General features: G+C 38.4%; 2 protein-coding genes across 5 annotated transcripts in view; one reads left to right on the top strand and one right to left on the bottom strand.

Moving 5' to 3' along the window:
* Window positions 1-27576, bottom strand: part of CEP85L (centrosomal protein 85 like) — a 184733-nt gene that overhangs the window by 60884 nt on the left and 96273 nt on the right. For 3 of the 4 annotated variants that reach the window (XM_042445869.1, XM_042445870.1, XM_042445871.1), the window contains exon 3: window positions 22808-23592. In XM_042445869.1, the coding sequence (XP_042301803.1) occupies window positions 22808-23592 (785 nt within the window). Of the gene's footprint in view, window positions 1-22807; window positions 23593-24773; window positions 24851-27576 lie in introns of all 4 variants that reach the window. The other variant, XM_042445872.1, reaches the window with a different exon arrangement.
* PLN (phospholamban) lies at window positions 1227-10666 on the top strand. Its single transcript, XM_042445875.1, has 2 exons — window positions 1227-1363; window positions 8840-10666. Exon 2 carries the CDS (start codon window positions 8951-8953, stop codon window positions 9107-9109), a length of 159 nt encoding a protein of 52 aa, XP_042301809.1. The 5' UTR covers window positions 1227-1363; window positions 8840-8950; the 3' UTR covers window positions 9110-10666.

The raw sequence follows: 27576 nt of genomic DNA, 5'->3' as shown, positions 1-27576 counted from the left end.
CCCTCTTTCAGCACTGGATCGGCACACCGCAGCCCCGATCCAGCGCTTTGCCAGCTCTAAAAAAATGGCGTAATGCCGCTCCTTTTAGAGCCAGCAAAAAGGTGTCCTTGCCGCTGTGGCTGCACTTTTTGGTGTGCCTTTCAGTGTGTGTCATATAAACATCGTGCCAAAGGAGCACCATGACGCCGCCTGCCATGCGGGTAGGCAGGCAGCGTGACACCAGCATGAGAACAGCATCAGGATGTGCATTGTCCAAACACCACGCCCCCACACCGCCCCCACTCCAGCACTTCAAGCCAGTCTGTATAGCCTCATAGTGACACTTTTACTTTCTGATGGTTCACTGTACACAGACTGGTTCATGCACAAAATTATTTAAAATGCTGTGCATAGAAGTACCTTCTGGCTGTATGTATAAGGTACATGTGGAACATAAATAACCTTTTTGTTTAGAGTTATGTTCCATCTCCAAGATAGCTTATTATGTATATGCAAATATTCCAAAATCCAAATTATAATAATAATAATCCAAAAACCAAAACACTTCTTGTCCCAAGCATTTTGGATAAGGGAAACTCAGCCTGTATTTTGGTAGACCTCTATTCTGCTCACTGAGAAAACATATACTTACGGTACTATTGGTATCTGTAAAGGCAAAACATGTGTTTCAGTTTTTCATGTTCTAAATAGTTTTATAGAACAGTTACTTAAAAGTAGAAGTACAGTTGTTGTGTGCTTTCAAGTCATTTTTGACTTATGGCAAACCTATCATGGGGTCTTCTTTGCAAACTTTGTTGAGAGGTGATGTGCCCTTGCTTTCTACTGAAGATGATAGAGTGAAATTTGCCCAAGGTCGCCCAGGAGGCTTCCATGGCCAAGTGGGGATTTGAATCCCAGTCTCCTAGTGTTCTAGTCCAATACTCCAACCACTACACCACACTCTATCAGGAAGTACAGTATCATAAAGAAAATTTATCCCAGTGTTCACTACAATCAGAACTTATAACGTAAAACTGGCAACCACCATGTTACCACTCTTATTAAAAGAATCCACTATCATGTCTTTCCCCCCATTTTTTTTCCTGCAAACATATAAACTCCTTATTGCTCCTGATAGTTCAGATGTTAAACATCACTGTTCTAAATGTGGCTATCCCTGCAATGTCCCTGGTCTTATAAAGGCTCTTCTATAACCAATCATCAGAGTTAGATTCCTGAATGACATCATGAGCCCTGCCTATGAAACTTTTGTTATTTTTTCCCTCCACCAACTTCAGTTGTTCCCACAAAGCTGATGACAGAGAACGACTTTTAGTTTCTCAGGGAATAGCATCATACAATTCAGTAATCACTGGTTGTTGAGGTAAGAATATTTGCTTTATTACTAATATACTAGGATTTGTGCATTTTTAAACAAACTATCCTAATAAGTCTACAGCTTTTGTTGAGAAAAAGGAATCTAATACAAAATACCAACATCAGTTGCCTTCTGCATCTTTCTAAACTTATTTTATAACATATGCAGACATAACAAGCATTTCTAATTATGATCTGTGTCTCTGAACAAAAAAGAGAAGTAGGGGGAGAGGTACGAAGAAGTGTGGCATGACAAAAACTAAGTCAAGCTACATTTCAGCATGATTCTTGGGGGTGTATTAGATGCTACCACATTCAAAATACCAGACATATTTAAATTTTCTTACCCTTATGCTCAGCTAACTCAATTTTCTGTTGTAAAGGAACATTATCTTACTCTTTTTTAAACTAACCAGCTTCTTTGAAACATTCACATTTCAGTTAAGCAATTAAGTTGTTATGGTCTGAGGATATACACTGCGGTTTGGTTCCAGAACCCACCCAACCACCCTGGGTACTAAAATCCATGGATGCTCAAGTCCCGTTATATACAATGCGATAGCAAAATGGTTTCCCTTATATATAATGGGAAAATCAATGTTTGTTTTTCTGGATTTTTAAAAAAAGTATTTTCAAGCTATCAATAGTTGAATCTGTGAGTGCAGAATCTGTTGATACAGAGGGCCAACTGTATCTTTTACTGTAATCGTATATTTTATAGGAATGTTGCTTGGGGTCTAATGTTTATACAAATAATGCCTGGGTGGAAATAACAAGGGAAGCCAAAAGGTCCCTGCATGCTTAATGGAATTTTTCTCTCTTCTCCTCACTCTCACTTAGAATATCAGACAATTGCAAACAGGCAAAGGATAGGGCTGATTTCAAAATACAGGATCCCAAAGATGTTTTGACACTCAGATCTAGGAGTCTAGTTTTTTGGATCCTACCTAGTAAACTGGAATAGTTTAAATCCCATTAATGTTATGCAGGTTTGCAAACACTGTCATTAGCAAAGTACAGTGGACCCTTGTTATACGCTGGGGTTTGGTTCCAAGATCCCCCGCTTATAAACAAAATCCGTGTATGCTCAAGTCCCATTAAATATAATGACATAGCAAAATGGTGTCCCTCATAAAAAATGGAAAATTAAGGTTTGACATTTGAAATTTATACTTTTTTTGAACATTTTCAAACCGTGTATGCTTGAATCCGTGTATAAAAAATCCTTATATAAGAAGGGCCAACTGTATGTATTTCAGCTAGCGTGGTGCAGTGGTTTGAGTTGGACCACAACTCTGGAGTGAGTTTCAGATCCCTACTTGGCCATGGAAACTTACTGGGTGACCTTGAGCAAGGTACACTCTCTCATCCTCAGAGGAAGGCAAAGACAACCCTCCACTGGTTGCTGTAACTTGAAAGCACTCAATAACTAAATTTACATCATACAATATAATTTTATGGGTAATACACAATCTTCACAATCAGTAAAGTGCTTCTTTAAAAGTGCCCCCTAATTATAAATCCAATTACTGTATAATTATAAATACAAATGAGAAAAGCAGAAAAATAAATAAGCCTCAGGAATATGTACAGCCAACATTCATTCAACCATTTTAAGAAAGGAAGGAAAGAAAGTAGGAAGGAAGAAATAAAGAAATAGGCATTCTTATTTCCATCTATAACAATTTGCAATGCAATCTTAAATATGTTTACTTGGAAGAAAATTCCATTATATTCAAATATAAAAGTGTAAAAAGGATTGCAGCTTTAATATTAGTAAAGAGACAAATTATTATTGAATCAATAATGAAAACCTTATTCTAAGTAGAAACCTGTATTGTAATCTAAAAACTGTAATATTTTATTAAGTTTTAGACACTGACTTAATATTTTCTGTACATTCAACAGTTTTGTACGCTCTGAATTCCTTCCGGACGACACATATACACATGCATGGGCATATATACATATAACTATACAAAAACAGTTTATACCAACAGAGACAGAGCAATTTTGGAACTCTCCACTCTGAGAGTACTTGATTTTGTAGCTTTTGAATTCTACGCAATTTCTCTTAGTTCTTCTGTAGATTCAGCAACTGCATTTTACTCTTTGTCCACAAGAGGTCTTCAAAACAAAAGATAACATAATAATTTTGTTACATCATCACAGACAATTTTAGAAAGTTCTGCGCAATTCTGAAGCATGTCCTGATAAATGCAAACACCTCTATTCCCTGCTGCAATAGGCAACATAAGTGAACAAAGTGGTACGACTTAATGCATGAAATGGCCACAATGTACCAAATGCCCAATGTATTGTACTGCTGTTACGACTGAGAACTTAACTGAAAACCAATCTAAAATTAGAGAAGCAATCTAATTATTAAAATTACAGTGAACCATTTTCCTATGGGTATTCTGAGGAGGAAGTTTTTTGTGGGTTTTTCAGATTATGTGGCTGTGTTCTGGAAGAGTTTACTCCTGACGTTTCACCAGCATCTGTAGGTGCCATCTTCAGAGAAATGTATGAGAATGTTCACAAACGACCATCAACCATCTAAAACTGGGCTTGCCACTTCATTTCTATATACAAAGGATTCTGAATTTGAATTGACATTCTCATATACCAAGGGCATATACAGTGGACCTTTGTTATACGCTGGGGTTTGGTTCCAAGATCCCCCGTGGATAACAAAATCCATGGATGATCAAGTCCCAGTAAATATAATGACACAGCAAAATAGTGTCCCTCATTTTAAAAAAATGGAAAATCAAGGTTTGATATTTGCAAATTATACTTTTTTGGAACATTTTCAAATCATGGATGCTTGAATCCATGTATAAAAAATCAGTGTATAAGAAGGGCCGACTGTATAGGTCTGTCCCTGGCTTTTCACTCCACTAAATGCTACTACTGAGGAAGCAGACTTAAGTCTATGAAACCTCATGTTTCCAACTTTTTTCTTACAGTTAGTCTCAAATATGCTACAAGATCTCTCTACATAATAATGCTCATGGTGATATGTTTTCCCACAGAGTTACCACCTGGCTCTTGACTTAACCTCCCACCCTAAGCCCAACTGATTTAAGTGGCACATGTTTGGATATTAATAATTTGTTGTTGCCATTTGTATAGTGACACAGATCGGGAGTCAGGGAGGCAGAGAGTCAGGGAACAGACAACCAGAGAACTGCTGGGACAAAAGAGTTGCATTTTCCAAATTACAGCATCTTGTTAAGGAGTTGTCTATCATTAACAATCCGCTTCTTCTTCAATGAACCTTTTGGATGGGAAACAGCAGTACACTGGTGACCTCTAGTGGCCTGATGAGCCAGTACTCACCAAAGTCTCCGTTGTAAGAAAACAACAGTCTTGTGGCACTTTAAAGATGAAAAAGTTTTCTTTGGCATCAGCCATTGCAAAAAAAAATGTTCTCCAAAGATCTCGTACCGTTCCCTGCCCCTCCCTTCCTATCAACAGCCATGACCCTTTTTTGTTTAAGTGCACTACTGTAGTTAGAAGAATTTGAAATAAACACAATCATTTTTACTCTGTTATAAACTATCTGAACCACCACCCTTTTAAAAAGTTTAATTTGGCACAGGTTCTCATGGATTTCAGTCCATGGAAATGCATGAAAAATAAAGTCAGTCCATCTTTCAAAGTGCCACAAGACTCTCTGCTGGTTTTGGTGCTAAAGACCTAGCACAGTTTCTGATAGCCCCCCCCCCCCCACACACACACAAGAAATTCCTTGTAAAACAATTTTGTTTTTCCAGAAAAACAGCTAAATCACATAACTAAAACTTCAGAACATTTTCTAAATCCAGCAGCTTCATCTATATATTAACATATATGCTATGGTTTCAAGGGTTTGTTTATTTGTTTTTAAGCACCTAGCAAGCTTTGGATTTGGGGCAATACAGAAATGCAGTAAGCAAATAATTATTTACTGCATTTTTATACCTCCCCAAAGCGAGTTTGCTGAGTGCTTCCAAAAAAACAAACCAAGTTAAAACCATACCATACAATGATATAATTAATACAATAGAAAATATAATGCTGGTTAAAACAACCTTATCATGAAACCAAAAGTGGATACAAAAGCAGGCAAAAAAACATGCAATGTTCAGGCAAAAACATTTTTCAGCTGGTGCACATAAGGGTCTCTATGCTGCAAACCTCAACAGGGATCACACTGCTTCAGTGTGAAAATCCAACACAATATATCATGAGTGATTCGACTGTATGTTTAGGTTGTGGGCCAACTTGCTTTTGGAAAACTGGGTGTCTGAAGGCTTCCAAGTTCATCACTGATTTGTGTTTTGAGCATATGTTGACTTAAATTCTTGAACAAATCTAGGGCCAATCATCCCATGCAGAGAGTGAAATGTCCTGCTTCAGGGAGTGTGCCATGGGAGTGGAAAGATACATGAAAGGGCAAATTAGGGTGTGAATGCATAAGAATCTATTGTAAAAGTGCTGGCTCTAGCAAGTGGTCAGCTTAAAGAGAACTGTTTAAAATACTAAGTTTCTGTTACAAAATAATGATTTCCCAGGCAGAAAGCAGAAATGGGTGTGACTCATTATTTTGGGTTTTCCCAATACATCTGAATAAATCTAGTGCCAACTGTCATGCATTAAAATAAGTAAGAAATAGCAGTTCTAATATGTTCTATGTTATGCTAAGCAGTTACACAGGCAAAAATACAGGCAAAAAAGAGCATACAGTTCACTAGCATGTCTATAGAATTTTATCAGTTGTTAGCTGCACTGCACGAGACACAGAGAAGCCAACCAGAGAAGGTATGTATACCTCTTTTTGCTAATGTCAAAATTATGAGTTGCCATATTGGTCCAAAATACACTACAGAAATAATCCAGTTTGAGACTGCTTTAACTGCCCTGACTCAGTGCTAGGGAATCCTGAGAATTGTAGTTTATTGTGGCACCAGTGCTCTTTAACAGAGAAGGCTAAATGTCTTAAAAAGCCTACAGTCCCCAGAATTCCCTAGCGCTGAGCCAGGCCAGTTAAAGCAGTATCAAACTGGATTACTTCTGCAGTGTGTTCTTTCAACAGAACATGGAAAAATTCATACTGATGCATTTCCAGCATGAATTACCATCAGGTATATGAATTACAATTGCTTGAGAGATTCAAATTCAAAGAAACCATGATTATCACAAGAAGTAGTAACAAAAAATATTCAGACATAGTTGTAATTCAGGGGGAAAAAAGTAGTGTTATAACAGTGTTGTAAGTCTGGGTTAAGAATTCACTTTCATTAACAGAAGGAAATGAACTTCTATATTATGAATACTAATGCAATTTATTTCATATTTATTACAAATCTTACTACAATGAAGCTAAGGCTACAAAGTAGGATTTATACCTAAGTACGCATCTCCTACCAAGGCCTTTCCAGCTATGCCACTTCAACAGAGACATAAAAGAAAGACAAATGTTATTTCTTAACCATATAGGGCTAAATTCAACATCTGTCCTACTTAGAGCAGACATAATGAAATGAATGGGGCGTAAATCTCATTTATCTTAGAAGGTCGACTCTAGAAAGAATGGATATTGGATTTAATTTGCAGGAAACAAGCAACTTTTTGGTTTGTCAAATTTACACTTCTATCTGACCTTTCCAAAGAGGATGGAAAATATTTTATCTAAAATATTACAGGAAGAAACAAGTGTATGCACTTTCATTAAAAGTATGCCTGTTCAGAAACTGGAGATATGTAACTATTTCTATTAACTAATTATGAGAAATGTCTGCGAAGTGTCAAGCCATGCTTAACAAATGTGTTTAATCTGTTAGTACTTAATTCAGTATAGCCTGCTTGGAACAAGATAAACATTTTCATGTATCTGAGTCCATATTTGGCTAGAAGAAGGAATACCATTTTTACCAAGTCCCCTGAGAATACTTGTGCCTGTCTTGTTATTACAGTGTCTACTCCCGACAAATGTAGACCCTGAAAAAAGAACTGAACATGGTATCAGTCAAGCAAATATTTTAATGGCTAATGGCCTACTGTCCTTCATCTATCCAGAATTAAACAGAGCTAAAAGTAATGGATATAACAAGATGGAATTGTGGAGCATATTTATATAAAACATTCCTCCACAAGTTGTGACCTAAGTTCAGCACAGCCCCTCAGCTATATATTTGGGACTGCTAGGTACTGGGCAACCTCACTGTTTTTGCACTCTTAGACAGGCATCTACAAAAAGGGGCTTGCACTGCATAAGCAACTCATCACACACTACTGGTGGACTACATTTAGCTTGTCATGAAAAGAATGGAGTACTTCTGGTGTCTTGTGCATGCAAAAGTATCCCTACAAAAGCAATTGGACTTTTTTTTCCCAGTGTGGAAGAGCTACATTCAAATCAAGGATGCCAAAGCAGAAATGCACATGTAATGCCATTTGTGTACTGTTGTGCACTATATACAGTCACATGTGCAAACCTTGCATGGCTGCACATAGATTAGAATAGATGCACATCTTGCATGATTAGCATCACACATGATGCACTTTGCATATAGAGAAAGCATGTACATTTGGTTGTATACATTGCAATTCACTAATGAGGCAGTGTTGCATAACTGGCACATTAACTATACAAGTGTAAAGTTATGTTCCATCTCCTCAATGTAGAATTGTAGTCTTAATGTGACAAATGTCCAATATCCCTCTTAATCACTCTATAACAAGTTTAAAGATGTACACAGAAGTTGTACCTGGGGGGAAGGGAGGTATAAGATCAAAATTACACGTATGTATCTCAGTAGCCTTTGCTGGGGGCATGTGATAGAGTACATGGCAAGGGCACAGAGGAAACCAGCAGCAATTACCTCACTGCCACATCATTCACCACTGCCTTTGAAAGAAGCCTAAGGGAAACAGTATAATGTTAATGAAAGACACAAATAGTCTTGCTGTTAACATTTCTTTTGGATTGAAAATTGTCTTACACAGAAATGAGAAATTATTTATTTCATTTCAAGTAGAGCAGGCCCTCCACATTTGTTGGCGTTGGGGTAGAAGACCCCCATGAAAATTGAAAAACTGCAAATAAAACCCCACTATTTATTTTACTTGAGAGAACACCTCTCTATGAATCTCTAGGCCATCCAACACAACTCTGTGGTCAACATCTGCCAGACACTGACCACAGAATTGCACTGGAGGACATACGAATGCCTAGAGAAGTGTTCTCTCTAGGAATCACTCAGTCCTTCAGTGTGACTTCTGGAGCACATTGACTATAAAGTTGTGCTAGAAGACCTAGAGATTCCTAGAGAGAACATATTAATCAGATCCATGAATAATCAAATCTGCAAAAGTCAAAGCCGGAAATGTGGAGGGCCAACTGTAATCTGTCCATTCTAAAGTAATCTGCACTTGCACTAGCCAAAGCACTGTTTGCCGTTTTTCTAACACTTCACTTTCCTGCTCTCCCTAGCTCCACAAAGATTTTTAATCCCCCCAAAGAGAAGATCTTAAGCACTTTGCACTGTCCCTGAAAACCTCGGCTTCCTAAAAAAAATACTTAAGTTTCTGCTTTCCCGTTGCCATGGAGAAGGTGCAGTACATGACCCGCTCTGCTCTGAGGAGAGCCTCAACTATTGAGGTGAACCCACAAACACGCCAAAGGCTTCAGGAGCTCTTTGTAAATTTTTGCCTTATCTTAATATGCCTCTTGCTTATCTGCATCATTGTGATGCTTCTCTGAAGTCCAGCATATTTGATTGATCTTCACTGCACTATGCAATGGAAAAAGCACATCAAAGGGGGAAAAGAACCAAGCGAGAATCTTCCAGAATGAGGAAATGCTTGCAAGAAAATCTAGCATTTGGACTAAGCAACTTTTCATCAGCAGCACGGTCCACTTATTAGCCACTGTTAAAAGCACCTGTAATGGACAGCAATTTGACACCTACTGTCACAAAGCTATGCATGAGCTAAACCTTACTTGCCCTGCTAAAAAGGAAGTTTTCTGAGGAAATTGCTGTCTAGAGTGTTTGTTTTGTTTTGCTGAATTGATGTGTTAGTAAAAACAGCTATAAAATGTTGAACAGAAATTTTAAACCTTTGGTGCCAGATTATCTAAGTATCATTGCCAATCAAGTTTTAACTGTTGGATAAAGTTCTGAATAATGTATACGCTGAGGTCTGTCCTGAATAAGCTATTAATAGGTATACTGTACTTAGATCATTATATAGTCTAGAAAAACTCTTCAGCAATCTGTTTTAAAAGTGTGGCTATCTTGACTGTAAATTCAAGCTGTTAACAATTTTATTCCATCATATTTACAACAAAGTAATGTTGAACTTGGTCACAGACTTTTCCATATGAAAAAAAATCAAGTAGATATACACTTAAGTAGAGATTTTAAAAGTGATTTTTGTGGAGAAGAAACTGAGCAATGTATTAAAATTAACATCTGCATGTTTCTCAAATGTAAAATTAGGAGAAAGTACAAACAAAGCTAATGTTTTACATTTCTGCAGTACTCGACAGCAGTTATAAGAAATATCCCCAGTCCACAATGCTCCTTTACAATAAAAGTTTATGTCCTTCACTGTGCAGAAAAGTAAAATCGTCATTATCTTACACACATTTTTAAAAAATTAAATAGAGATATTACAAATGAGGTTACACAGAGCCAAAGATCTGAGGCAGAAAATCTGAGACTATTTTTTCTGTAGAAAATTTCCCAAACCTTGTATTTATTTATCCATAGTTGCCTGGATTGTTGTACTGTAATCATTCATATTAGATGGGTTAAATTCAGTATATGATGTTCTAGTTACTGTATTCTTCAAAGGAGACAAGCATTGACAAACCCTAGCGTTCAGAGGAATAGACTAATAAATGAATGCACTGCTAAGCTTATTTCTACTTCACAAAATCCCTTGTTTATCAGTCACAAGTACAAGTTGTCAAGACAAATGTGTTAAGTTGCTTGTGACTACAGACTAAAATACATCCTTTAGTGTAATAAAATGTTCAATGTCTTATTGAAACTGATTTTTTTTCTAAACTTAAAATGGAACTAATAAGTTATCTGTGGTTGAAGCTGAAGGTACTACACTTGTATCTTAGCAAAACAAAGTTAAACTGTTGATATATGTTACATCAGGTACAGCTTTCTTTAGGCATTCAACTTTTTAAAAAGTGTTCTTTCAGGCATTGTCATTTTTTGTTAAATACAAGGAAAGTATACACTATTCTCTTTACATTATTAGAAATACAGCAATAAAATAAATTTCCACATAAAACTTTGAATGTGTCTGAATGTAATATTTAAGATGTGTTAGATTAGATAACATTATTTAGTTATATTTTTCCTGGAAAAATCACTGTGCATACCTGATGTATACATAATACTCCCAGTTTCTTAACAAGGGACCAGAGCATGAAAGTGCAGACCGAGTCTGCTCAAGCCATAAGCAGGTCGGATCCCTGCTGACCACATGGCCTGCTTTCAAGTCAGGCCGTGCATGCAGGGACCAACCAGTACTGCCAGGAGTCAGTTTATCTCAGCTCCCTTTTGCTCCAGTCTTAAGGACCAAAGAATAGCTTCAGCGCAGCTTCCAGCCACTTTGGAGGTGTGGCATTGTCTAAATGCCACAACTCCAAAGCAGCCAGAAGCTACTTCATTTTGACCATCTGTTTCACCCCAAGGTTAGGGATCATGGAATCATCTACAAGGTTTATGCTCCCTCTCCCTTCCTTCTCCAATATAAATTTCCTTTCTAACCTCAGCTATGGTGAAAGCTTACCTGGACACTGACCTTTAGCTATGGTTAAAATTAACAACATTTACTATTAAACAAAGAGCTTTGACAACAAATTCAAATTTCAGATCCTGGATCATTACAATAATGATTTTAGTTGTGGCCAATATAAGACCAAATGCTGCAACAGACAGAATTCATGCCAAAGAGGGAGAGGCAATAGGATAAAGAGGTACATGATGGAACAGTCAACCTCCTTAACCACAGTCAAGTGATTGAGAATATCAGAAATATACCAGTCTATTGTACCTCCATGTAAGCCTTGAATTAGTGATATCAGTTCCTCAGCTGAGTGTGTGAAAAATCCATTTAAAGTTCTCAAATACAGGATATATATATATATATATATATATATATTGCTAATATGAAAGTTCTATCATATATTGAACCTCATGACTTCTATGAAGTGTGCATGCAATTGTATTAATAGTATATGTAAATATTCTCACTTTAATTTATGTGGTAAGACTGTCTAATAGTTTACATGATCAAAGTTGTTCAATACACTGAGAACACATTCTTCATATAATAATTATGTTATTATATGAAGTATTTCTGCTTTGTTGAGAAATAACCCTTTGATCTGGTCTGTTTCTAAAATAAAGATGAAAGCTAACTAATTAACAAGATGCTTTGCGGTTATTTCTCTACTTTTTAATTTCAGGTAGCAAATAAATTTAATATATTTCAGTGAATTGAAGAAAATGAGTTTGATAATGTTAAACTAAAGATTAATTTACCATTTGTAAAGACTGACAAATTATCATTAGATGATTACAAAATCTAAAGTACGCATCATTTCATCATTCATTGAAAATAAATTATTATTAATTAGAGCTTGAATGAGTTAAGGATTTCAAAAAACAAAGCATAAAACATAGTCCTATTTCATCATTGCTAGAATTTCAGTTCAATCCTGAATTCAGAAACAAAACTTCAGAAAAAAACTAGGGAAAACAGGTGGTACTATTATGAATACAATTAAAAAGCACAGCACATTTACTGTGCACCTACATCCAAAATGGTATGACTGCAATAGTTATGAATATGAGCAATATATACTCAACAGATGGTATTTATCACATTCTCACCAAGCAAAGAAGTAGTTATGGGAAACTTAAAAGCTCAGGTCATCCATAGGCAAGACAAACTAACACAAATTCATCTTTCAACGTACAAGCAGAACAGTGAAAGTCTGACAACGTTTCTACTTAAATACAGACATATTTTTAGGCATGACTTTTATATGTTGTTGATTAACAATAAAGTACTTAACACCATAAAACTAAAACAGAACATTCAGATTAGTATTTGCAACAAGAAAAATTAAGTATATGGTCCTAAACTTTTCATTTCAGCAACACCCCACTGTTATTGCCAAAATACAGTATTTATAATCATTATTATTTTTAGTTTCAGTCAGATGAATCAAAGGGAGAAAGCAAAGATACAATTATTGTACCTGTTATTTGAGGGAAATAGGATGGCAGGAATGTAATTAGACACACCCATGTATTTCTGATAACAGAATAATTGATTTCAAGTTCTCAGTCAATATTAATGGCAGCCTTAACCACGATCAATTTCCAAGTGACTCCAAATTCCAAGTCTGCCAGTGCTAGAAATGTCCCCCCTCCCCCAATCAACTGAAACTCTAATGCTGCTATTGGGGAGAAATCAAATCATTCAGGGGGCAAATGTTTTCATTTAAACATTTCACCTTAATATGTGAGAAATATTTCAACTGTCTAGAAGACTATCTTTGCCTGTTACTCCCTAACCTGGGAGCATTTCCACACCTTTTTGTCCTTGTGACACATGCCACATAAAAGATGTCAACTGGTATTCAACACCAAATACATAAATGCCAACAACATATATCATGATTGAATCTAAACAGATAAGATGCTTAGATGTGGGACCGCATGGGGACACCTTGCTTCACGTTTGCTACCTTTAAGCTACATTATGGAAGAAATGTACGATACAAATGTGTTAAATAAAAGAAATAAAACAGACAACCTCACAATCACTAAGGGATGGTTTTGAGGATTCAGGGATATGCATTCTGTTCATTTTTAGAATCTGACTTAGGTGACAATATTGTTTGCACGCCCCAATCCACTATTTGTTTGCTTGCTTGCAATAAATTTCTTATTGCTCTGGATGGTTAACAGAATAGATGCATACACCTAGAAAGCTACCTAGCAATTTCTTCCTTATGTTTTCAGGTTCCATAAAGAGTAGAAATCAAAACTGCAAAGGAGAGAGGAGACAGTTATTTATCTAGAATCAGTTTTTCCCCAAAGCCTCTAGTCACAAGTCACATAAAATATTTGACCTGTTTTCTAAGTAACATTTAGGTCATTACTGGAGTATGGTAACACAATTCTCTTTTAGGTGATTTTGTTTTTATGAATGTGCCAGTTATTACAATCTGAAGTAGGAGTGTGAGCTGGTTAAGAAAAAACAAATGCAACACAATACATGTCTAACAAACTGAACTCTTAGAAAAGAAAAAAATGATGCTGTATAAGCACAAGGCAGTTATAAAAAATAATTTTAGTGCAGGAGGAGTATAACACAACTTAAACTTCTTAACTCTCAGAAACAATAGGATCTTACATTGCTTAGCGTTGACAGAATTATGGCCCATGTAGCCAATATTCTTCCTTGTGGTCAAGAAACACTAAAAATAATAGAATGGGATGAGAAAACAGAAAAAAAATCATATCTTGGCAACAGTTTGTAAAACAGGAGTGGCCAAAGTATGGTTGTTGGACATCACAAACTGTAGCCCACCATCACTCCTATAACCATCACACACAAAAATGAAGAAGAAAAAGAGGAAAAAAAGCTGACAGGCCAAAGTCCCATCACCAGGGCTAAAAGTATGCCAAGGTTGTCCCATATGGCACGAGATGCCTTTCTCAGTTAAAAGAAACTGTGGGAGAAAACATGGGGGAAGCATAACTATCTGAAACTGAGGGAGGGGGTCATATAAGTCTCCCAGATCTTGGGAAGTTATTCATTCCTACTATAACAGAGTCCATCTGTGTTATCAACACAAAATATAAGAGAGAGCAAGAAGATACTGTTGAATATTCAAGATTATCTGGTGAAAGGTGAGATTATAGTGAAAGAAAATCCCTTGCTCTCAATCAAAACCCTCTATCTTTCCATCACATTTAAATTTGTTTAAATAGGGGTCTACAAATGTCATGGTAGCCAAATCAAAACTTAGTGACTAAGGGCCCAAACAGACAGGCCAAAATAAAGCTGCTTCGAGTCACTTTGGAGGTATGCTGTTTAAATGACACACACATTTTAAGAGGCCAGAGGCTACACCAAACCTGTGCTCCAGTCCTTAGGACTGGAGTGTGGCTTTGGCACAGCTTCCAGCCTCTTAGAACGCATGAATCATTTAAATAGCATACTTATAAAGTGACCCAAAGCAGCTGTATTTTGACTTGTCTGTTCGGGCCCTAAGTCCTCACTTCCCCACACACATTTTCAGCACAATCCTATGGATTTTTACCTAGACGTTAAGTTCCATTATATTCTATGGGACTTAATTCAAGGTAACTGCATTGGATTATCCATCTGAACAGGGGATCAGTAACAACAAAGTTTTCCCTTCTCCAGGCCCATATTTGTATAGTTGGAATCAAAGTTTAGTCTAGAGATGAAGGGAAAGGCCAGGGCTTATTTGGGCAGTGAACATAAAATGTACATCTCAATCAATCGCTATTAAAATGTACAGCCCAAACTTTCCTCTAGAATCAGACAGCAGAGATTGTTTTGAAAGCAGGTGATCCAAGCACCTCTGCTGGTCACCAAAACAGCTGTTTCCAGTCTTCCCCTCTAAAAGCAGAATGAAAGACTGGGCCTCTGAGCACCTGAACTACTGGTCACCTAAATGGCCTGTCTCAGCCATCTACACTAGCTTGGAACTGGGAAGGGAATGGGGATCCTCAAAGCCACTCACTGGTCCTCCCAAGCTCAGTCCCTTCCAAGCTCTGTGACAGAAAGGAAGGAGGAGTTTCTTGTTACCCTTGACAAAGAACGATGAACAACTTGCCAAGGAGAGTGTGACAAACAGAAATATGGACAAATAAACTGAAATGTGGAATGAAGACAGAAGGAAGCACAATAACATGTCTAGAGATGAACAGTCATATGAATTAACTTTCTATACTAAATGTTCTCTGAACAGTTTACGTTATTTAAGAATGACAGCAGATTCAAATAACTGGGAACCTCTTGGGGCACTCTTGCATTAGGTAGCAAATTATAAAAAATAAAAACATATTTTATCACAGAATGATAACATAAATAAATAAGTAAATAAACAACTGCCTTATCAAATGTGCCCACCAAGGTTTGTTGCCACATGCTAAATAATTCTCTGTGTCATCTTTCAAGGCTGGTGTTTTGTATTGTTTTTGTGGCGAGTCTATGGAATTGGCTTCAACCTCTGTTGCTCACCAGCCATTTTCTCTTAGGTGCATGCCAAGACAGCTCAAGCAGGATTCAAGAATTGAAGATGTGATATCAATAGCTGGCAACCTCAACCTGCTGCTATTGAAATTGACCTGGCCTAAAAACTACAATCAAGACATCTGTTCAAGCCACCCCTCCAAGCAAAAGGAGGTGCATCACAATGGATCTTGCTACAAATAGAGGTCTCAACCTACTACTCAATTTTCTGCTCATTTTCTTGGTTCTTGTTGTCATGTACATCCTCGTGAAGCTGATGTGATTTTTTTGTTTTGAGAGTTTACTTTAAAACCACTATGGTAACTTGAACCATTAAACTATGAAACAAGCAAAAACTGGGGGGAAATCATGACTCAATAACCTGCTGATGAGGGAAGCATTGGTTTTATTAGACAAATTAAGAATAAGGATTTGTTGATGTGTATTTTTTACTTGAAGGACAGAGCAAGAGGAGAATGGAGAAAAGCTAAACCAGGTTTTGGAATCTAGCTAACACAAACATTGTCGTCAGAAAACTACTTCAGTGCCTTGTATTTAAATATCTACTAATGAACAGGTAGATTGTGGACTTTGACAATACAGACTTTTCAAGCAGGATGAGGAGAAAAAAATCAACCTAAGAACCTGCTTCACCACACCCTGAAAGACAGTGGGAGAGAAGAAACAGCAAAAAGGAAATATCCATAATAAGAAAATAATGGCAGCATACTTATTTAAAACAAAATTCAATCTCCTGTGACTTTCATTTGGAAGGAGGGCAAATAGTAATCTGAGAATATAGAAAAAAATATATGATGCTAACAAGCTGACAGCTTCATTCAGAAGCAGGTCTAACAGCACTGAATGGGCTTTATTCATACATACTAGGGAAGGCCTACTGAACACAAATGAAGCTTACTTACCAATGAACATGAAAATGATTGCAAGATGGTTTGTATATTCCACCAAAGCATGTTAATGGAAAACATACCTGCCAGACCAATGTAATATTCCTTTAACATCATGCAGACAAATTTGCTCACAGACTTATAATGCAATGGTCATAGACTTAAGCCCACATTTCAAATCTGGGCCATTCTCTATACTGATTTTTAGAGCAATTTTGATTTAATCTTTGGTTCCACAAGTCTCTCAAGCTAGTGGAGGGTGTTTTAAGGGGAACTTGTTAGTGTATGGACATGTTTAGGATTCTTTTCTATCTGTTGACCTTTGATTCAATGTGAATATAGATATACAGCCATTATTTTAAACAAATATTTTGGAAATTCTGAATGCACATATTTCGTGTAATCTACACTAAAACACTTTGCCTTCTTCGTAGCTTTGCCTACAAGATTTATCTTGCACAAAAAGCTCAGTGAATTTACTAGGAAGGTTTTATATGCTGTGACATACTTGTGAGATATGTGCTCCTGCATGTCCTCTATAGGGGAACAATGACCTTCAAAAGCAGAATGACTTCAAGGCCTATTATGGAGCATTGCATGGAAGTCAAGCAATGTATGTTGCAAAATGCAAAAAATCTCCAATGCCACATGCAATATGTTTAGAAAACAGCTACAGACATTCATAGCCATTACCAGCCAGCAAAGACCACAAAAAAGATTCAACAATCTGTTGCAAGAGCAGGCAGAGTCCAATGGTATACTTCTGGCTCTTTAGATTTCCCACAACTTCCTGCAGCTCCCATGCACCCTAAAATCCTGCTCTGGAGGGCAGAGAAACCATCAAGGGATTTTTGATAGAAAAATGTAGCAGTAGGGTAGGATAAAGGACAAAAAGTCTCAGTTCTTCTGTTGGTTGATATTTAAGTATACTGTTGAATAGACTGTATTAATTTATAAGACCACAACTTTTTGCAAATGGAACTGTTTCCACACTCAATTCTGTAATACCAGAAACATGACAGAACCTATGAATACATACACTAAAGACCCAAATATCCCCCTTACCTTACCAAAGCCTGAAAGCATTTTACTTATGCTTTTAATTCTCTTTTCAACCTCGCTTTCATGGCCAGCCATAGTTTTTTGTGGGTTTTTCAACTAGAAGAGTTTCTTCCTGACGTTTCGCCAGCATCTGTGGCTGCCATTCCCTGAAGATGCCAGCCACAGATTCTGGCGAAACGTCAGGAAGAAACTCTTCTAGAACATGGCCACACAGCCTGAAAAACCCACAAAAAACAACACCCAAAATCTTTTACATTCTTATGACTTTTGTTTTAGTTCCTAAAGTTTGACCTAATATCTAATGGTTACCAACAAAGGAACAATCCAAAGCATTTAATTCCTAAATTCTAAGCCACTCTCTGGTTTGTTAGTCACTGCTGAACAAAATGGAGAGGCCACGCCTAGCAGAAAATCACAGAATCACACATATGGCCAGTATATGGGACAAGTATCAGAATGTATTGCTGTCAATGTAATTTACCAGCATTAAGAAATGCATCAGTTTAAAGATATAGATATAAGGTGTAACTAATCTTACTGTATGAAAAAGTTGAATTTTGCTAAAAATGAAAACGAAGATTATTTGTTTCTTTTTTCTTACTGTTGTTTTCCTCTTCACAACCAGAAATATATGATAATAATTAAAGATTTTAATACTGTACTTTCATGAGCTCATGATCACATATATACAAGGGTGAACTCAATTTTGGTAGAAAAGCCTAAAGTTAAAAATAAAAAGCTGACGATTTATTGTCTCAATTTCTTAGTTCAACTTAGGCTGGGTCTCCTTGGACCAGAATACTCTGAGAGCAGCCCAAAGTATTCTGGCCCTGGAATTGCCCAAACGCTCCCCAGCCCTCTGTTACCTGGGGCCTTCCATTGTGATGCCGGGTGGCTGTTCACATGCACATACGACTGAATTGCCTGGCACCACCACCACTGGTGTGAGTTGTTTGCTCTGAGGTCGGAATGAGGTGTCCAGCATCAAACGCACGGCTGGGCACCTCATTCTGAGCTCAGAACAAGCAACTTGCATCAGTGGTGGCAGCACCAGGTGGCACAGCGGGTCACACTATAAAAGCTGCCCAGAGTTGCAATGGACTGCTCTGGGTTTTCCAGGAAGATCTAGAGCAAAAGATGAGTTTAAAAAAAAAAGTAGGGGGGGTATGCTGCAGGTTAGCTTCTGAACTGGCCGGGCATCATCTGGACAGATCGCACCAGAACTGAGGAGAGGGCCCTGCATTGTCAGACTCATCACAATGGGAACAGGGAGAAGACATTTTATTTGGTCCGTAGAGACGGGGCCTCAATTGTGATACACTACCAACTGAGACAAGAAAACTGACACATAATCTTCACAGTTGCAAAAAGAATAAAGTTACAGGGAGCAAAGCCAAATTCATGCTTCCACAAAACCACAGACAGGAGCCCCTTTCTAAGGGCTAAAACAGGCATAACATTACTGACACAGGGCTAAATCCAATGTTACTCCTACCTAGAAGATAAATACTGCAATCAGTGTAATGTAGGTTAGTCATATCTAACAGATTCATTTCAACAAAAGTGTATCTATTTCAGTGGCTCTTCTGGATTTCATTCCTAATGTGAATAGCCACACTGGAATCTCAACTAAAGGAAGGAGCTTTAAACTCCTCCCTCACTGTGGTCCTCATCCAAAATGGAAAGACTGCACCTATAGTTTGCAAAGGGAGTTCTCACTCCAACAAAGAGTATGGGGCAAAAATGGAATATACATTAGGTCTGTCAATATTTCCATACCACTTATTCTTACTCTGTGAAATCTATGATGGCAAGATTAAAACATGGAATATTTAAAGCAAAAGCCAAACATGTACATCATCACTGTGAGGCTATGATTACAAGCCAAAAAGATGCCTCTTAAAAGCAATCTGAACTGAACCATAAACCCATCAGATGGCCTTAAACAAATTACTTTCTCTCAGCCATAGCCATCTACCTATTATACGAAGAAAATAGCCCCCTTTATGTGAATCACTAAAATAATATGAGCTACTAACTCTCCCAAGTGGTGTATAAATGTTAGGGTTTTTAAAAAAAAAAATAATGGAACAGTCCAAAGGTCTGCCTAGTATTCTCTTCTTACATTAGTCAACCAGATGACTAGCGAAAAACCACAAGCAGAATCCAAGTGCAACTGCACCTTTCCACTCATGCTCCCTAGCAATTCATATACAGAGACATGTTGCAAATATGAAGCAAATATAGCATCAAAACTAGTAATTCCTTATTCATTCTCTCTACATTACCCAGCTCTTCATTGTCACGTGTTCTGATGGACAGAAGAATTCTCACAGTCCTTAGGCTACTACATTACAAGATACAAATTACTCTGTTCTTCTCTCCCCACTCACATCATACTGTCATGCTCATACAGTGTGTGGTAGAAGCTCCCAGTTTTTCTGAACCTGTACTGGGGCTGAAAGCATTATTAATCCTTTGCTACTGCTGTGCCACTGCTAATGCCACATGCTGCACTAGCCCTGATGTTGACTGTTACTATCATAAGACTTCAAATTCAACCACAAGAATTCCAAATTATTGTAGTTAAGAAAATAAGGAGACTGAGGCAAGTGAATGTGTGTGTATGCGCACACACCTTCAAGTCACCTGTTGATTTATGAAAACCCCATGAATTTCATAGGGTTTTCTTAAGCATGGAATGCTTTGCTTCCTCTGAAATATAGTCTACAGCACCTGGTATTTTTGGTGGACCAGGGCTGACCCTGCTTAGTGTCCAAGATAAGACAGGATCTGGTCTTGGCAGATAAGTCAATATACAAATAATTAGATACATATGGACTGCAGAAGAAAGTGGGTCCTTTCTGAGTTAGTCTGAGGTGTTACCAAATCACATGGCCTTCATCTTGGAAGTGGAGATCCTGTCCAAGTAGCTGGCTGAGAGCACAAATGAGGCCTATATAGAAGGTAAGAAGTACCAACAACTCCCTGACTAAGCTACATACATGGATGAGAGAGAGGACCTGGCTGAGTAAACAGAAACACATCTAAAGCTGAATTTTCCAATTACAACAATATATACGGGTAATCGTTTTAGAGCATAATTTGACTCTAATGAATTGTTACCATCTGGACAGAAGTTTAAGAAAATGAAGGCTCATTACAGCAATATTAACAAAGTGTCATTATACAAACCACTGACAGTTGTTACAGCCATTTAGTGTGTAGGGAGCAATGGCTATTGACAAAAAAAAATGATGTTCTTTCATAGGAAACTACTTTTTTTAAAGCATAAAGAATTGTTCCTTTCAGCAAAGTGCATCCATAGATGACCAAACATGTGAAGCAGAAAAATTACCGTATGTACTCGAGAATAAGTCAACCTCATGTATAAGTCAAAAGCAGGTTTTGGGGCCAAAATTATGAATTCTGATATGACCCATGGATAGGTCGAGGGTAAAACCTAGGGGCGTGTAATCAAGGATCTAAAGGATGAAGCAAAGAAAAACAATGCCAAATAAGTTACAAAATTCCAGCATGCATAACTGTGGTCACACTAAAGGCTGGATGAATGAGAGAGTAGAGGATGATCAATGCTTTCAAGACAGATTATGCTCTTGCCTTTCACCAAGGGATGGTTCCTTTTAAAAGAAGAGTTAAGTACAGAACTTATATTGACCGGTAGATGGCCCTGTACAGATGGGCCATTAAGCACGTCCTGGCGACGTACTAGGGTTGCTTTGGGGCGTTGCTTATATACGCTCCACAACCCTAGTACATCGCCAGGACGTCAAAACGGCGGCGCCCTGTCTACATGAGCGCCGCCATTTTGACATAACAGCCATGTGGCATCCAATCAGCGCGTGCGGCCTTTACGTCCTGGCACCGCTGCAGGGCGCCGGAAGGAGCTCCGAAATGGAGCTCCTTTCGCACTGCGTATCACTGGTGCAGCCTTTACATGGCTGCACCAGCAATACAAAAGAGAAAAGGGCCAAGTGGCCCCTTTCTCTCTTTCCCCGCCACTGTTGGGGTGTCCTTGGGGCATGAAGCCCCAAGGAACCCCTTTCCAGACCACGGGGAAGGGTCGTTTTGCCGCTTCCCTGAGGCCTGGAAAAGCGGCGGATCAGGGCTTCCAGGGCTGCTGCTGTGACAGCTCAGGCCCCGATCCGTCGAGGAAAGCCCACCCGATAAGTCGATTCATGTTTTTGGGTCAATTTTTGACTAAAATTTCTAGACTTTTACAGCAACTTTATTTTCTCAAAGCTTAATTTTAGCAAAATAGCCTAGAAAATATACCTTTTGGTAATAGCCTCTCCTTCAAGGTAAGAGGATATTAAGTCCTTAGGCTATGGAAGATATATATCATACTTAAAAAAATTACTTTTAATATGTCAAGGCAATGAAAGGCTCAACATCAACAGACCCAAATCCAGCAGCTGCACTGATTCAATTCCATTGATATTAATGAGACTTAAGTGACCATAAACTGACTGTAGTCAATGTACTAGCCACACAGGTACCGATGTTTAATTTGGTTATCCCCTTTATTATTCTCTGCCTTCAAGTCACTATCATGGGGTTTTCTTAGCAAGATTTGTTCAGAGAATGTTTGTGACTTGTCCAATGTCAACCAGTTGTTTTTTATGGCTGATTCGAACCCTGATCTTCAGAGTAGAAATCCGATGCTCAAACTATTACACCACACTGCTTATCCCCTATGCCCCTAAAAATCAAGACTCTGCAAATTTGGAGAAAAGGGAGAAAACTGGGGTGGGAGAGATGTAACTCACCTACAACTATAGCATTATCCCAGTCCATATCAATTAAGTTACTTGAAATGAATTAAATGAAACCCACCAGAATGGTAGTGCTATTTCAATTAAAGCATTTACAATAATAGGGCAGCAGATGTGTGCTGGACTGAATTACTAGGAAGGACCACTGGTCTCACTTATAAACATACTATCTGATGTATCAATTCATTCAAGGAAGTAGCCTGGAATATATGAAAACTCATTAGAAAATAAAATGGTGCCCCCAAGGCTCCTCCTTGCACCTTTTCCACACTGCCTCTTTTTCTGTAAAGAAACAGACCAACAAAGCTATCTCTTAGAATACTGTATTGTGTCATTTTTTTTCTATCCACTTGATGGCAGCAAATGATAAATTTAAATTCTTACCTGCACAGGATGCTCATTTCCCATTCTAAGTTCTTCAAGCTGGTGTAATTGCCAGGGAGATAAATTGTATGACTCTTCAGAAGGCCTAGCCTCTGGAGGGTTTGTATGATATTGTTCTGTTAGCCACCGCTGAGTCCTTTCAGAGGACTGAACGGGAATCCTGCTCATAACCTGTGGCCCCAAAGTTATATATCCTTGATGAAAAACCTCACAGTTTGATGTAGCAGGTTTGCTTTCAGGTAAGGCACTATAGGTCATGTCTAAGGCATGTCTCCTGTTTGAGGGATCAGAAACCCCCAAGTCTTCTTTGCTGCAACTTTCAAATTTGTATTTGCAGTCCAGGGCAGAATTTCTTTTCTTCCCTGTTTCTCTGTCCTCAATTTTGAGTACTTCCATACTATTGTGCAAGCAGCTTGTCCCGTTTTCTCTTAGTGGTGGTGACAGACTCTTGTCTCTTCCTGTTTTTTCCATGTTGGCCCTACACTCCGTTGAGTAAACAACTCCATCCTGGCTACAGCTCACAGGTGTGCTGAGCTTAGACAAAGATGACCATTTCCTTACAGGCCTCAAGTCCTTCATGTCAAGAGAACTGTCCAACATGCCCTGATCCCTACTTCCAGCGGACCTCAAAAGACTTGTGCTCCATTTTGAACAGTCAGACTTGAGAAGTTCCCGGTGTTTGGAAAGCGACGAGCTGGCATTAGACGGCATCACATGGGCAGTGGGGATTGAGACCAGTGAGCGGCTGGGCTTAAACGAGGAAGTACCACTTGAGGTGGAATGATCTGGGGAAAAAGATTTTCACTGTGTGAGTGAAGACAGTGCTAACAAAAGCAGGCCAACATTACTGGCTACAATAATTAAAAGATAATGTACAGGCAGAGCTCAAAACTGGGATTATCTATACCTAGAGAATTTTTGTTTTTCAGACATTTGCTAATTTAATTGTACCCTTTTAATGACTCGCATACAAGGCAAGCAACTGCTGTCAACTAGTAAGTTTCAAACTTTCTTTTTCTTTTCCTAACAGAGCAGTAAATTTTTTTGGTTTTTTCTTCACGCTTCAGACCATGCAGTTCTTGAATAAATTTAAATAATATTTACATATGTTAAACTGTACAGATGTTTATATACTGTTTTCCTCTGCCTACATGTGCATAACTGGGCATTACATGATTGGTGAGATTTTTGTTTCATTGACAGTTGAAAGCTGCACGATGCCACTGATTAGATGGATACATGCTCATGTCTTTCCTAGTTAGAATATGCACCAGCAAACTACACTCTTTCAATCATAGATATTCAGACAGCATTAGGAAAAGTTAGGCCCTGGTGCCACAGACAGTGACTAAAGGCTGTTTGAGGGGCTCTCAGCCACTCCAGACTCCCCCAAATCCATTTTTCTGCTCCCATAACTGGGAGAGGTGAACTGCCTCTCCTAGAAGCCTACAAAAGCAATTCACTATTAAAATACATTGCAGGACCCCTCTCCTCTGTGTATTATTCAAAGAAAAAGAGAAACGAAAACCAATTTAAAAGTAAAATTCTAAACACCTGGAGAGGTTTGGAGACATGGTTTTTTGTCCCCCGCCCCATTTCTGATAGTCTGTGCAGCCTCTGGGACATTTCAGGGCAGGGAAATGGCCCCAGAACTGGTGTAGCTTACCATCACAATAGCAAGCAATGGCTTGGATCATGAACTGTTGTATAAGAGGAAGACACTGTTACTGGATCACCATGTTTTATCCTCACGTTAATACTGCAGCCCTGCCCCACCTTTCCCCCAACACATGCCATGCTATCTGAGAAGTTTCCCCACACTATCTGAAGAAGTCTCTGAAAAGACTTTTATGGTATGTAGAGAGCTGAACTGGGAACAGGGCTTGCTTTCATCAAACAGAAGTTAAGATCGAAACCTTTGTACCAGGGAAACTATGCAATATATAGCAAAGATAGGATTACTAACTTGGCTCTCCCATTCTGGCTCCATCCTGAATCTGAAATATCAGTAGGCTGACAGAAAATCCCAATGTACCAATGTTCCTAGACAGACAAGCAAGTTAAAATTAACAAAGGTGAGGTAGAGGTTATGCGAATTTGAGTGGCAGCTCCCCTTTTCCCAGCAACTGCTGCTTTGCATTGGAGCCAACAAACAAGCAAAAATAAGCAGCTAATCCTGGCCTTTACTATGGCACATGCCTCAACCTTCTCCCTAGCTGTTCACATTGCTCCTGCATTGAAGGGAGGGGGAGGTAAAAGTCTTACCATTTTACTCTAACCTTCATGATCTCCTGGAGTTACATTTCTAGCTTTTTAAGAACAAACAGTCTCAAACTTTCTTTCATGTCTTGCTTTCTCCAGAACTTTAATGCTCCACAGAATTCAGACAACTCACATTAAAAGCTATGTAATCATGCCCAGCTGCTTACCATTATGATGCACAGGACATCAAGCAAAGGGTTCCAGAGACAAGATGGCATGTGAGCTGCAAAAGCATACTATGCCTTCAGTGAGATTTCACCATTAACTCTGTTAGCTAACAGAGTCAAACACTTAAGAAGTTAACAGTGTCCAGTTTAGCTAATTGAATGATCATATTTAAAAATACATACATATTACAAAATGAAATTGGTGGGTCATTTTGAGGATTCTAAGAGGAGGGGATAGTTCATGGTTGCATAAGCAGAATTCCAGAAGGGAAACCATTTCAGACGCCTAAATCCCATTGTTAGTCGTGACTAGAGTAGAACCATTGAATCATCTCTGTTCATCTATATGCTGACCCTTCATCATTCAACAACTGATTCAATAGGTCTACTTTGGTTGGCATTATTCAACAGGATTCTAGCCAGCTGGAATGGCTTGGATGGTATGTAACTACAGTGGGACCTTGGTATTTGTGGGGAATCCATTCCGGACCCTCTCACGGATACCAAAATCCACAGCTCAAGCCTGCGTTGTCCCTAATGGCAGCACATGCACACAACCATGCTGCCATTAGGGATAATGGGACTTTAGATCAAGTCTTGCTGGCAGCATGGCCACATGCACACACCACTATTGGGGACAATGAAGGCTTGCCATCCATGGATGCTCAGATCTGCAGATGGCAAGTCTGCAGATACCAAGCTCGCACTGTAATCATCAGTGCCTCCAACATACCACTTTATTCACTGGGACTGCAGAAACACTCTGTAAGCAGGCAGGCCGGCTGATACACAGTCAGCTACACAATATCAGTGCAGGCACACCTTGGTTAACAAAAGCCCCATACAGGCAGGCCAAAATAAAGCTGCTTCGGGTTACTTTGGAGGTATGCTGTTTAAATGATGCATGCGTACTAAGAGTCCGGAAGCCATGCCACAGCCATGATCCAGTCCGAAGGACAGGAGTGCAGCTTTGGTGCAGCTTCCGGACTCTTAGTACGCATGCATCATTTAAACAGCATACCTCCAAAGTGACACGAAGCAGCTTTATTTTGGCCTGTCTGTATGGGGCCAAAGCCTCTGAAAAAAAGTTCCTTCCCATCCTCTGTCTAGTTGAAAAGTTTTCTTGTTTGTTTGTTTGCAACATTGGCACTGAGGATGAAGTAGGGCTGGAGAAACATGGACCTTTTGGTGTTGGGTTGCAGCAGTGTGTCCACAGTAAACAATGCAATCAACTATAATATTTTTTTCTGTTATAGAAATTACATTAACTGTGTAAAGGCATAAATTCGAAAACAGAGTAAGATTAAACAACATTATGATAACATTTAAGGTAGAGATCTGATCAGTCGGAAGTGATATGTATGTTATATGTAATTTTAGTTATGTCAGGGGTAGAGGGAATTGTCGTTTTTGTGTTAAATGTCAAATGTTCCTTTTTGGTGTAATGTTGTCATGTGTATGATGGTTTGGAGTTTGTAAAGAAATGAATTTTTAAAAAAAGCAATCAACAATGCTTAATTAAGCTGGGGAAAAGCAGGATTCTACTCTGGCTAACCTGCTGTACATATTTGTACCTCCATCCAACAGGCAAGGCAAATAGAACTACACAGAGTCCTTTATTGAGCACGTGGGAGTGGCAAAACAAAGATAAAAGAGGAGGGCAGAGAAGGCTGCCTCACCAACTATCCCCAACCTGTTTAAAAAAATCATAGCACTATACATTTTAACCACCAAAGTGGAGTTGCAGTTAAAAGAAAGAGTCATTCCTGCAGTTTAGAAGAAGACTTCAACTGGTTTTTAGAAGGTTAAAAATGGTTTTTATGCAAGGTTCATCTGATTTGTTTGTTTCATTTTACACATGCCGATTGTTACTTTTGAACAGAAAGTATCCTGAAACATGTTGAAAATGTCTTCTTTTTTGTGGTGTAGGAAATTATCCCTATTCTTTCCATGTTATTTCTCGCTCTGGTATCAAAGTTTCTGTTAAAGAAGTAATGTCTAGGAATGCATGTATTTTGTTAAGGTATATCTGTATTCAAGAGAAGGGTGTTGTAGCACAACTGCCATATAAATATATGAGTGTAGATTTACACCTCAGTCAAGATACAGAATCTTAGCCAGTGTTTAATATTTCCCTTTTCACTGGCCACAAGCAGATCAAACATGATAAATTAGAGTAACCTACTGGAACTCACATTCAAAACCAGAAGTGGGCAAAGTACTATGCTCCGGTTGTTTTTAACAATCAACTTCCATCAAATCTAGCCAGCATAACCAACGGTGAGGAATGCTGGGAATTTCAGTCTAGCAAGATCTGGAGAGAGCACTGTGTACACAACT

This window comes from Sceloporus undulatus, chromosome 1 (assembly GCF_019175285.1).
Source record: "Sceloporus undulatus isolate JIND9_A2432 ecotype Alabama chromosome 1, SceUnd_v1.1, whole genome shotgun sequence".
Lineage (NCBI taxonomy): Eukaryota > Metazoa > Chordata > Lepidosauria > Squamata > Phrynosomatidae > Sceloporus > Sceloporus undulatus.
This window is presented reverse-complemented; position numbering and strand designations above follow the sequence as displayed.

Coding starts and splice junctions, on each gene's coding strand:
- PLN (XM_042445875.1), top strand. CDS start 8,951: ATGGAGAAGGTGCAGTACATGACCCGCTCTGCTCTGAGGAGAGCCTCA.